The sequence below is a fragment of the Pelmatolapia mariae genome, linkage group LG5 (genome assembly GCF_036321145.2).
Source record: "Pelmatolapia mariae isolate MD_Pm_ZW linkage group LG5, Pm_UMD_F_2, whole genome shotgun sequence".
NCBI classification, from domain to species: Eukaryota; Metazoa; Chordata; class Actinopteri; order Cichliformes; family Cichlidae; genus Pelmatolapia; species Pelmatolapia mariae.
The window spans coordinates 4,198,833-4,212,831 of NC_086231.1; the positions used below are offsets into that span (position 1 = coordinate 4,198,833).

General features: G+C 36.4%; 1 protein-coding gene and 1 pseudogene across 1 annotated transcript; both read left to right on the forward strand.

The window, feature by feature from the left end:
• The first annotated feature begins 1,031 nt into the window (after positions 1-1,031).
• Positions 1,032-4,493, forward strand: LOC134627413 (deoxyribonuclease-1-like). Its single transcript, XM_065470954.1, has 7 exons — positions 1,032-1,112; positions 1,428-1,549; positions 1,679-1,765; positions 2,703-2,809; positions 2,997-3,109; positions 4,198-4,341; positions 4,440-4,493. Exons 1-7 carry the CDS (start codon positions 1,032-1,034, stop codon positions 4,491-4,493), a joined length of 708 nt encoding a protein of 235 aa, XP_065327026.1.
• A 3,632-nt stretch (positions 4,494-8,125) lies between these two features.
• LOC134627416 (deoxyribonuclease-1-like) lies at positions 8,126-13,634 on the forward strand (annotated as a pseudogene).
• Positions 13,635-13,999: the final 365 nt, after the last annotated feature.

Sequence of the window (13,999 nt, forward strand, 5' to 3'; positions counted from 1 at the left end):
TGTATGAGTGCTCTTTATTTTGCATTTCCCAGAAACATGGAAGAAATTGTTCACATTACGTACATGTATACAATTATGTAATGTACATAAAGCATACATGTTTATTACATACATAAAGGGCTCCCAGGGTGGTGGTTATGTGTGGACTTTGCCTATGTGTATTATTCGTTCACATAAAATTACACATCGAGTCAAAGAAATGTGTATTTCTTTGTTTCCATTTAAAGATTTTTACTTGTTCTCTTTTAGCTCAGTTTTGGACTCCACCGCTCCAAAGGGAAATATCCAGTTTTTCAAATGCTAAATGATCCGTGCCAGCTTTTCTGTCACTGTGTCTGTGAGCCAGTTTTTTTGGCTGTGTGGTTTAGCATGAACGTTTCCTTTCCTGCTTAGACTCTCAGTCAGTCGTACTTTTTCCACTGACAGTGAAGGATCTCTTTCAGCTCTCTGTGTCTTCAGACATTTGCAGTTATTGATCTTAACCTAATTGGTGAGTTCTTTTCTTTATTTTCTGTTTCTTTCTTTAAAAATTGCTTTAGTATTCAAAGTGGTGATTGAGCTTCTTTTCATTTTGTTGGACTTTTGATTGTGTGATGCCAGGTCAGAATTGGCGGGAAACCAGCCAGACATTTTCTCTCAGCCTCTTACATTTAGTTCTTTTCATTTTCTCCTTTCTTTCTTTCTTTTTTTTGAATTTGAATTTTACTTTTGAAGTTTGACTTCTAGTTAACATTGTAAAATGGTTTATTTTAAGTCAAACAATTATCAATTTGGCAGCCAGGTGCCCAAACCAAACTAAAAAGTGAAAGGAAAGGTCTAATACATCCACCACCATCACCTTCTTAGTAGCTTACCTGAGTTAGGGTGAAAGTCAGGGCTGAAGCCTTTCACAGCTCGCTCTGAAAGGCGAGCTGTGTGAGCTTAGATACAAAGCACTGTGTCTAAGAATGGTTAGCATTCTCATTAATGTTAAAGCCTCTGAAATTCTGTAAATGCTGTGATATTCTCAAAAGTTTGGTTTTACAGTCAGAATGAAGATTGCAGCCTTCAATGTCAAGAATCTTGGAGTGAGAAAACTCAACAAAGATATTGTACGGAATAATCTAATCAAGGTAAGACATGAGACATTTACAACTTTGATGAAATTAAGTTTATATATTATAGTTTAAATTATTGTTTAAGTGTGTTTGTGTCATCAACATATTCAAACATTTAATTATCGAACATATTGCCACAATAAGAGTTGCTGACTTTTAAGTGTGTGACATCAGGCCATTTTTGGCATTTTTGCAGTATACAGAGTTATTTAAGTTTGTTCACACTGGCTTGTAAAAGTTGATGTGTCGGATTCCCAGTGGTTGCTGAACTGTTGCACCAGACTGTTATTTCTTAAATGTATTTTTAGTGGGTTCGTGTGTTTCTCTTAGATTGTGTCTCGGTACAGTGTGGTGGTGTTACTGGAGGTGCGGGATCCCAACGGCAGGGCAATGAACAAATTTCTCACAGAGCTCAACAGACACAGGAAAGTCATCACAAACCACATTAACAGGCATTTACACCTGCTGACCACTGGAACTAACTGACAACAACAGTATTCCTGCTGTAATGCCGAACACACAATATGTACAAAACCTCCCAAAAATAAAACTGAACTACAGTTATGTCTGTTTTTGAACAGGGGGAACAGATCTCGTCCATACGGGATGGAGATCGGTGGCCCAGTAGGAGGAAATTCCTACAGGGAGCAGTTTGTCTTCTTCTACAGGTACAATCATCTGACATTCATATGTTTCATAGATGTCTCACATGTCCGGAATTATAAAGCTCAAATCTGTCAAGACAGATCATTGCATTTAGGAGAAGATTTTAAGGAAAATAAAACATTTTTTAAAAAGTTCAAGATAATCCTCAGAAATTATTTCAGATATTCTTCAAACCAAAATATTAACTTTTATTCTTTCACCGTCCATTTTATGCCATTTATCCGGGTCCAGAATGCAGGAGCAACAGTCTAAGGAGAAACTCTTCAACATTCATTGCATTTGATATTTTTTTCCTTTAAAAGAAATAAAAGCACTCTATGAATGTTTAAGAGAATAGGTGAACATGGCTTTTAGAAAAACCACCTCCTCTCCCTCACCTACTCCAGCTGTTCTGGGAGGACACGGAGGCGTTCCCCAGCCAGCAGAGAGACATGATCTCTTCAGTGTGGGTCTCCTCCAGGGTCCTCTCCCAACACTTTACCTAGGAGGCATCCCGGAGGTAACCGATGCATCTACTCTGGGTCCCTCCTCGCCTCTGAGGCTGAACTCAGGTGCTCTTCAGAGGAAGCTCATTTCTACTGCTTGCATCTAGAATTTCTTTCTCTCAATTAGTACCTATAAGTGAGGGTTGGAACATAAATCAGCTGGTAAACTGAGAGCTTTACTTTCACGTTCAGCACTCTTCACTAGAAGAGCGGTACAGCATCCACATTACTGCAGACACTACACCAGCCTGTCTGTCCCCAACACCCCGACACACTAAGAGTCAAAAACCTGGAGTGGGGACTCCGCCCTATTCCTGGCCTCAGACTTCCTCAGACAGCACAAGACTCACAACAATAAGCAACTTCTCATGATATAAGTCATCGCAGTTTGGGCTGAGACCTTGGCTGTATGTTAGCATGAGGGAAACAGATGTGTGTGTATTTTCTGTCTCAGACAGGATGAAATGAGTGTGATTGACCGTTACCAGTATGATGAAGAAAACGAAGACGTGCTTGCCAGAGAGCCCTTTATTGTGCAGTTTCGCCGCCGTTCAGCCAGACGTATGTATGAGTGTGAGCTTTTCTCCTCTACTTCTACATTCACAGGGACCAGTTTGAAACTGGTGACGCTGGTCCTTCTTCCAGGATACAGGATAAATTGTCCATGAATGTCCATACAAGTATACAAATAAACAAGTACTACTGTGCATGTTCGCCTGTAACTAACTGTTTATGTTTGTGCTTCCAGTTGTGAAGAAGCTTGTTCTGATTCCCGTCCACACCAAACCAAAGGATGCTGAACATGAGCTGCGTGCTCTTCATAATGTGGTCCAAGATGCAAGAAAGAGATGGGGCACTAACGTAGGCTGGAAATGAAAGATTTAGAAATTTACAGAACGGATACGTTTATGATGCTAAATAATAATAATAACAATAGTATGTTGATTGGAGCAGAAAAGGTCATGAAATGATTGCTAGTTACAATCATTGGTCTGATTGTCATTCTAGACCAGGGGTGGGCAATCTCAGTCCACGAGGGCCGGTGTCCCTGCAGGTTTTAGATGTGTCCTTGAACCAACACAGCTGATTTAAATGGCTAAATTAGCTCCTCAACATGTCCTGAAGTTCTCCAGAGGCCTGGTAACGAACTAATCATGTGATTCAGGTGTGTTGACCCAAGGTGAGATCTAAAACCTGCAGGTGGACAAATTAGTTTTATAAAAGCACAATTTTATAACAGTAAACTATTTTTTATTTGTTAAGATAAAGTTATTGTTGACAAGAAGTCAAAATAATTTGCTTCTCAAGTTATTTAAATTAATTTATTCTTTGAAAACCAAACCTGTGCCATTATTATGTTTGACATATGAGCGTAACTAAAATGAAAAATCTGAAATTTGCTCAAACCTGGAGAACGAAATTATATTAAACAACATTGTTATAAGATGTTTACCTTTGTATTTTTATATATATTGTCTTTCAGAGCATCATGATTTTGGGGGATTTCAATGCGGATGGACGTTACCTGTCAAGTACTAAAAGGACAAACATCAGAATGAGCTCTCGTCCCTACTTTTGGTTGATAGATGAAGACGCTGACACCACTACTAGTGACCTTAATGACCATACATATGACAGGTATCTTCATATTTACTACTTTTCTTTATGTAGTTGTTGTCTTGCTCGGAGTCACACGATTTTATTTTTAGCTTAGAAAATATTTGAATATCTAAATAATTATTATTTATAAATATAAATACTTTCCTATTTTAAGATTAGGAAATCAGGGTGGGCAAGATCTGTTTCTATGCTGAAAAAACAATAACCGCCCCTCCTGCCTCACAATGGTTTCACTGACTACACCTCCCTAGTTCTGTTTCATTACAGACTTAAAACAAAGAAAGTGAAAATAATTGATGGCAAATTGTCATCTGCATGTTAAAAAACAGGCAAAGTCAAATGAATGCATGATTGTGACTGCACTTCCTGCCAACAGGATTGTGGTGTTTGGAAAGAGGATGAATGACACAGTTGTTCCTGGCTCTGCAAAGCCTTTCGACTTCAAAAGAGCGTACCGCCTAAATTATGACACAGTAAGACATTTAATATTGAAAACATTTAATTTAACATGGCAATGTTCACGTGAAAACCTCTCACTTCACCACTGTTTGCCATGTTTTTCTACTTGTAGACTCGATCCGTCAGTGACCACTACCCCGTGGAGGTGGAGCTTCGGGACAATTAATGTGTGAAGAATCGTAGAAAGAAAGCTTTATTTTTACATTGAGAACCTGCCTTGAAGTGAGATAGCAAACAAATTTCACCTCCAGTTTTATAATCAGGAACCATGTATGTCTGTTATATGTGTAGTTATATAACGGTTCATGTTAAAATAGTTTTTGCTGTCTTTTTTTCATATTACGTGCAATTTTATGCCAAAGAAGAGTAAATGAGGCACTCTACCTTTTAGTAAAATTAACAACTTTGTTTTTGGAGGAACTTCATAGAAAAAAACAGGATAGAATTGCTCCCCTTGACTTCAATCAACCAACACAATCGCAAATAAACCTTTTGTCACTCGTTCTCATTTTCTGTTGTTCTGTTCCTGTTACTTTTATGTATCATTAGTTAGATTATGTTCACCGGTCTTTAATCACTAATCATTCAGTCTGTGTATTTAAGTCTCTCAGTTTCATCAGTTCATTGTCATGTCATTGCTGTTGATGTTAGATTGTCACCTTATGCTTTGCTCATTCAATCAGCCATTCAGTCCGTCCGTCCGTCCGTCCATCCGTCAGCCGTTTCCTGCTCCTGTTCTGTTCATTCACTCCATCTGCAATAAACACCAGCTTTCACCACGAGTCCTGCGTTTGGGTCATCTCTTCCTCTCCTCCACACACGAAGCCCTGACATGAATGAGATGAAATATGGTTATCTAAGTGATTTTACAGGTTTTATTTAATAATATAGTTTTAAATTTTAAATAATCATTTTGTTTATTTATTGTTTTTTTGATTTGGGCTGAATTTTGTAAATGTATCCAGTTACCTCATTAATGTTTCCACCCGGGGAGAGAGCCTGGCCCAGCTGCCACAGGGCAAGGAGCAGGTTACACCCTGGACAGGTCTCGACAGGGTGCCGGTCAGTGGCAGGGCCACAAATGTAATTATAAATGTTACCTTTGAAGCAGTCCTTGCAGACAAAAGTGACACCAAACAGAAATATAACGCCCCGGTCGCAAATTTAATTTAACTGTATAGATGTAATATTCTGTGAGAAAAATACACCCCTCTCATGTATTTCATGGACACATTGGCTGTTTTAATTGCTGCCTTTCTGTATTGCTTTGTTTATTTGAGACAGAAGTGACAATGTCATGTAGTGTTAGGATAACAACTGCTCTACATACACTGTAAGTAACAAACTAATAAAGTATTCAAATTTTACCAAAACTAGAAGAGAAACTTGTTGAACAGCAGACATCCTGACTTTCTGAGGTAACACAGTCCAAGTTGCTGAGTTGAAGAAAACAAATGCCTGTTTGTATTTATACTGAAGTTGTAAATTATCTGTATGAATTTATACAGAAATGTCTTTAGAAGAAAGCTGTAAACATTTTGTTCTACTGTAGAACATTTTAACATCACTTTTTAATCTTTTAATTTTATTTATGATATTGACGCAAAGGAGCTGTCAGCATTATACCTTTTGTTTGGTTATATTTAGTATTTTGTCCAACAAAGAATTAAGAACCCAACTAGCATGACTCATTTGTTCTGTTACCACTTTGTTGTCATTGTTATTATGCAGTTTCAGACAGGCAACATAACAGGAAGGAAACAGCTGCTACCACAGTGTTTGTGAAACAGCCACACCATCCAGACAAGATGTCTCAGTGGTGTGGGTGGGGAAGGACATTTTTTGGTTTTTTGCACATCAACAGGAAACATCCTGTATTTTAAAATGACCGGGAAGCAAGAAAGAAGCGGGAATATTTGTGTGTAGGAAGAGATGAAAGGCACAGCTTGAGTCACAGTGGAGGAAAGAAGATTTTTTTATTACCAAGTGAAGCTTTATTAATCTCTGAGGATAGAGGAGACTACATTATTTATTTGGTATATGAATGGATTATCATGAACACAGCCATGGATAAAAACATGTCACACAGCCATACCTCACTGACCCTTTAGATATCTATGTGTTATCCTGAGGCCCTTTCTAACATCATTTCCACAAAAGAACGTCCTCTCGTCTTGTGCTGACAGGAGGCACCAGATAAATATAAAGTTGTGAAAATGTTGCTTGTAATCAATGATTTTATGATTTGATTACTCGCCCTGTTAGCTCTGCATTTGGTCTGTGCCATCTCTCAGGGAAGTGTCTGCTGCATGTATGAGCATGCTCATACTGCGTGGGCTGTCTCTCTGCCTGCAGAAACAGTCAGTCAGTCCCACTGATAGCAAGGACAATTCAAAAGGACATCATAGCCAGATTGGTGAATTAATGTTTTTAGTTTTCTGCATTTTCTACAGAAAAGGTAAGTTTAAGAAATAACTGCAGGTAATTGAGCAGCTGTTTAGTTGACTGGACTTGCAAAATTTGCATTGTGTAATTCCCAGTTAGAATTGGCGGGAAACCAGCTCGACTGCTGTGAAGCTGCCAAAATGATTTTTTTGTAGTTTGAAGGGATTCCAAATGCTAAATTCAGATTATATTCATTTTGTTAGGGGAAGTTTTTTGCAGGTGGGAGATATTTATCTGCTAAAGTCAGCCGAGCAGAAAGAGAAAGTAATAATAATAATAATAATAATAATAATAATAATAATAATAATAATAATATAAAAAAGTCTTGAGGTGACAAATGAGAACATATACATCACAATAGAAGATGTTAATAAATACATATTTCAGGAACTGTTAAAAGAAAGCGACTGGTTTTGACAGTTCAGATTTGTTTCAGTGTTAAATGAAAGAGTTTCGTGTCTGAAAACTGCAGGGTGTGCCAGCTTTAATGAAGCAGAGTCCTAATCTTCACTGGTATGACCACTTTATTATTCATCTATTGAGTGAACTGTTGAGGATCTGCACCTGCAAATTTAAATAGACAGATTTTTTTTTTAAAAAAAGAAGAAAAAACTAAAAAAAAAAAAAAAAAGACTGAATGAATAATAGTTAATTTCTATTCATGAACAGTGTTTATGAATAGCATGTGCATCCTCCTTGGTCAGTATTTCTTGGTAATGTGTCAACAACACTGCTTTCTGCTTTATGTCTCTTGTGGCTGTTAATGAATAAAATCACACTAAGAAAAACACTTTGCACTTTGTTTCTTCTACTGTCTCATACTTTTTCACTCTATTTTATTTAAAGATAAGACTAATTGTATTAAAATGATATTATCTTTCAATGCTAATAAAACACACATGATAATAAATTAAATAATCCTATTTTCTGTACACTTCTGTATGGTTGTGATTATGGTTACGCGCGGTAAAGCCAAGTTGTTCTCTAGATTCACCGTCCCAAACAATAAATGTGTAAATTTGATCAAGATATTTGCTCCTTGTTTATTTCCAGTGACTAAATTTGGCTTTCCCCTGGCTCTGCACCTCTCACAGAGGCTCTTGACCAATTCCTACCTGCTTTGCATCTTTTTATTATCGCTGAGTTCTTGTGCTCTGGTTTAAATATATATATTTTTTTATCTTAAAATGTTTAAACTAATACTTTGGGTGTAGAGCTAACTACCAATATTTGTAATGTATTAGACAAACATGCAGAACATCAGCACACTCCATTATCCCTGAGTTGCTAATAAGACTAAACGGTGTTATTGTTGCTGAAGTCTCTGTTGTTAATTTTGTTTTTACAGTGACCATGAAGATTGCAGCATTTAATGTGAAGAACCTCGGAATGAAAAAAGTCAACAATGACATTATACTGAAAAACCTTATCAAGGTAAATCATGGTCGTGGAGCACACTGTGACCTTTTTGACTTACTTAAAGTTCTTATTGTGTTTATTAGTTTTGTGCTATTGAATGCAACATGAGGTTAAATTTGTTTGTTTGTTTCAACACAGTAACCACCACTACAGTCTGTGCTGTGTTCATTTTTTTCATATCTCACAAAAATAAGTATATTATCTAAATGCTAACAACACAAAGCTGATTATAGGACCATTTATTCCTTTCATTTTCCTGATGTTGTTCACGCTGGCTCATTAAAAGCTGATGCATTGTTTAAATTTGTGGTGCTTGCTTATTTGTCTTTGAAGCTTCTCCAAATTACTTCTAATATTTTCTTTTATGCTACAGTCTTTAAACGTGTTTTTTACCATGTTCATGTGTTTCTCGTAGATTGTGTCTCGGAACAGTTTGGTGGTGATGCAGGAAGTTCAGGATCCCACTGGCAATGCGATGAAAAAGTTTCTCACGGAGCTCAATAAATATGGGTGATTCATCTCAAATTATATAACCTGTAACAATCACAGAACATCTGAGAGGTTTACGATGAAGCAACTGTGGCTTAGCAAGTTGTTGTTTTAGAACAATGTAACTACCACTGTTAGTCAGTTATTAAACTGGGTGGGAGGAGTTTTGGTTTAAAACTGGCTGGAACCTTAATGTTTTTGCTGATTTTTTCATATACAGCATGTTTTATGTAAGTTCAATACAGATTCTATGCTCAAGGAATAGGTTTGATACTTGAAAGTTGTTAAATTGTTCCTTATTAAAACCACAGAATGAAGACCAGCTGTAAAGTTTCAGCAGCTGTGCATCACATTTTCACTGGAATTTAAATGCATTCAGTTGATGATGTAGAAAACGTAAATCTTCGCTGACACGTTTAGTCACACAAAAGAGAATAAAAGTTAAATCTAGCTGTGCTTTGTTTTTCAACAGAAAAAACAAATCTCATCCATTTAAGATGCTGAGCAGTGACCCAATAGGATGAAACTCTCACAAGGAGCAGTTTGTCTTCTTCTACAGGTATCCATAACGAGGTTCACAGTTGTGTTTCTGCAGCACCACCTACTGATTAAAAACATTACAATTTGTTTGTGTGTGTATCTCAGATAAAGGGAATAAATGTTATTTTGTACCAAAAACTATTTTTTTCTTTTAACTTTTTAAAAGGTTAAACTGAAATCTTTGAACCAGTTTTTGAAAAAACTTACAAGTTAACTTCAATTTTAATCTTAAAACTAAAAATAAATATGAATATGAAATAATAACACAAAAGTACAGGAATTGTTGTTCATAGCAATAAGTAAGTCCTCTTCATATTTCAGTGTTTCAGTTTAGCACCCAGGAAATTAATCATTGTCAATCTATCATCCCCAGAACAGATAAAAATACAGCTGTTTATCTTTGTGTCTCAGACATGATGAAATAGACGTGATAGAGTACTACCAGTATGAAGAAGAAAACGAAGATGTGCTTGCCCGAGAGCCCTTCATTGTGAGGTTTGAATGTCCAAATACAGGTATGTATGTGTATATGATCTTTGCTTCAGATCAGTCTGAGTTGGTTCTCCCTTTCAGGATAGACACTTTTTAATCACATTTACTATGATTTAAATGTATTATTTATTATTGCTAAATTAGTGGCACAGATATGATCAAGAATAGAAGAAGTACAACAATTTTACTAGTGCTTAAAGTAAATGTAGTCATTATGTAGGATCATATATTAACCATCCATCCATCTTCTTAACTACTTATCTAATTTGGCAACACAGGTGTTGCGTGTGTACCATCTCATTAGCCCTTTGGCAAAAGGCATGGCACATTCAGGACAGGTCACCAGCCCATCACAGGGCTACAGTCAACCACTGATGCTCACACTCTAAATTCACAAGTTAACATACATGTCTTTGGACTGTGTGAGGAAGCCAGTGTACCTGCAGAAAGGTCATGCAGTCACAGCGAGGACACGTAAACACAGAAAACTCCCAGCCAGCCAGTAGATTCATACCAGAGATGACTGCAAAATGGTGCTGCCTACATGACATTATTAAATCATAACTATCGATTCATTAGTGTGTACATCACTTTAATATTATAGCTGGAGATTTTTTGAATTTCTCAAACATATATGAATTACTCATAGACTTTGTAGCTTTAACTATCATAAAGCGGACAATAGATGTCTTGATGCTCAATCATCCAGGTAAAAGTTGATTCTGTAACGTTTTCAGTGGAAAATGCTACATCCAGGTGAACAGAATCACCTTTTTGGGCATATCTTAATATATCATTTATTAGTAGATTTATATTTCAAAATATACAAAGTAACAATTGTTTTGGTGTGCAGTATTTTGGAATCCAAAATAAAGTAGAAAGTAAAAAGCATAGAAATAAGGTGCAAGAATATTAAAGCTGTACTTTAGGAAAATACTTGAATAGATATGCAACAGATTTTTCACTGTAACACTTACAGTATTATAGACAAGGGGCACCAGGGTAAACCATATTTCAGGCTCAGTCTGTGCCACCCAATGACTGTATACAGTCAACTTACTACAGTCACCGGTGCCACCTCATCAAAAGTAAATTAGTAACTCGGTATGTTCATAACGTCTCTTTGTGCTTATAGAGAATCTGGTTCTGATCCCAGTCCACATCGATCCAGATGATGCTGAAAATGAGCTGGAAGCTCTGGATGATGTGGTTGAAGATGCAAGGAAAACATTGGAAACTAATGTAAGCTTTAAATCAATAACATCAATATGTCGAATATGGTACAAAAATAATAAATATTTTATTTGATTATCAAGCAATCACATTTTACTTCATAGCACATTTCATACAGGTTAGTGCAGGTTAAAATTCTTCATTACCTCTGCTGATGTTAGACAAGCTGATAATAAGACACAGAACTGAAAAGGTGTAAGCAGGATGAAGGTACGTCCTGAATATCATTACTTATCCTACTGATACAAACTGACCTGGTTTATACACAGGGTTATACGGCTGATATAAGGTAGGATAGAGAAGAAATACCTGTGATCTTAATTATATAATGTTTTTTAAATCCCAGTTTTTTAGTGCCAATTTATGTGCTCTGTGTGGCGGTCTGTTCACAACCATACATACATTTTTTTTATCTCAAAGATAGGAAGCTCCCTTTTTGCACAAAGTAAGAAATATGAGACAAGAATGCTATGTAGAGTATTCAACTTACAATGTAACCAAACAGATCCATTATTAAAGTAAAAAGTAATAGCCTGTATAAATTTAAATGCAAATACTATGAAACATGTTAAAGCAAAAACGCCATTTCAAATAAATGCACATAGTGAAAACAGCAAATATCAGATCAGATTACATCTCAGCTTTGTGCCATTACTTAATTTAGTGTTGGCTCAAAGCCATTCTGTCTGACATTACATGTATTATGGACCATGTTTGTTTTTTTAAATAATTTGAACTGACAGTATAAAAGATACCGTTACTTCTAATAATAATAATTGATCATTATAATAGGAAAAAATGCCTGCTGCCCTAATCCCAGTAAACACTTTCTTGATCACTTTTTATCTCAGTCACTCATTTAAGACATATTCAATAAAACAATAATTTTATTTGTGCATTGTATTCATTTGAAGTGTCAGAAAAAAACAATAATCCATGATATGCTCACATGCTAACGTCTTATCAGTCACATCTCAGTCATTAGCCAGGGAGAGCGCAGCTTCAGAGTCTGAACCTCTCCTCATTCATAACATCTGGTTTAAAAACACCAAGGGCCACATTAACTAACTACTTACATCAGCTCAAACTGTGTTTGGGCATAAAAAATGGATTAATGTGGGTATTTACAGGCTTCATAAGAGGATTCCAAAAAGCCTCGGCTGGTGTTACATTGTTTATACTGTTCCAGCCATAATTTTAGTGGATCTTGCAAAAGTTATTATATAATGTTAACTGACACTTTCCAAATACTGATGTGAATTTAAAAGACATTTTTAATGAAAAAAGAATAATAAAAAGTGTAAAATAAAAATCGATAATAGCACTGATGTAATCAATATGTGTTATAATTTACAATGCTAATTTTAATGTTGCTTTTTTTCTGCAGAACATCATGATTTTGGGCGACTTCAATGCAGATGGCCGTTACCTGAATAATGAAACTAGGGAAGCTCTAAGCATCAGTTCTCCTCCCTATTACTGGCTGATAGATGAAGATGCTGATACCACTACTGGGGCTAATGACCATACCTACGACAGGTATATTCAGATTTGCCATTTCTAATTCTACTGTCACTGTCTGCAGGGACTCTGTACTTTTTTCTCTGGATATAGTGTGTGTTGTATTTTGTATATATATTATTTATCGTCGTTTAGCAGAAATATGGGACAGTACGCTGTACGATTGTACATAGTATGACAATAAAGAGTTAAACTTAAGGTTAAGTTACATTTATAAGATTTAATCCAAAATTTCGTCTTTGTGTCTCTAGTCAAATTCAGTTATCAAGTGTTAAAAGTAGACAGGGAGGCAGGGCCTTCTCTACAGTGGAACCAGATCCCAGTTTGATTTGGGAGATTGACTAAAACTTTCCTTTTGATGAAGCATAAAGTTAGGGTTGGATCAGGTGACCCTGAACCTTCCTTTGGTTATGCTGCTATGGTCTTAGAGTGCCGCGTGACTTCCTGTGACACTGTGATGGACAGCATTTCTTTTCTACTAACTCTCTTTTTACTTCTCAGGTATTTATATATCACTGCTCGCTAATTAATGTGTCTTTCACATACTGTATGCTGCAGTATAAACCAACATGTTGTGATTTGGCACAGTAAAAATGAACTTGAATATTTCAGTCTAGTTTTCTTAATCATTGAGTGTTAATGGACTCATTACTGCCCCCAGATGTAGATGAGCAGTAAGCACCCACTGGAAGCGAGGAACAAGTGCAATCATAACCTATTTATTTACCAGTACATTACAGCTTTGGTGTATCACTGAAAACATTTGTATAAACAGGATTCCCTGCATTGCTACATGTCACTAGAAAAGTGTGAATGATCTGATTACATATAAATCTTTCTCAATTCAAATAAACACACAATGGTGTCGATGAAAATGCACAGAATGGTGACTGTATTTTCTGCCAACAGGATCGTGGTGTATGGAAATAAGATGTATGATGCTGTTGTTGCTAACTCAGCGAAGCCTTTCAACTTCTAGAAAGCCTACAAATTAGGGAAGAAAATGGTAAGACTTTTCACATGGAAGTGTTTACATGCAAACACTCATATTATAACGTTGTGCACTTCTCCACCATGCTGTCTTCAAAAGGATTTCTGACTTGATTACATTCAGGCTCAATCCATCAGTGATCACTACCCTGTGGAGGTGGAGCTTAAGGAGGCTTAACATTTGAAAATGAGCTCACTGAACCTCCAGCAAAGAAGTGTAATCTGTGTAAACATGAACCATGTGTACAGGGTGGGCCATTTATATGGATACACCGTAATAAAATGGGAATGGTTGGTGATATTAAAGTCCTGTTTGTGGCACATTAGTATATGTGAGGGGGTAAACTCCTCAAGATGGGTGGTGACCATGGTGGCCATTTAGAAGTCGTCCATCTTGGATACAACTTTTGTTTTTTCAATAGGAAGAGGGCCATGTGACACATCAAACTTGTTGATAATGTCACAAGAAAAACAATGGTGTGCTTGGTTTCAACGTAACTTTATTCTTTCATGAGTTATTTACAAGTTTCTCTTTGTTCACAG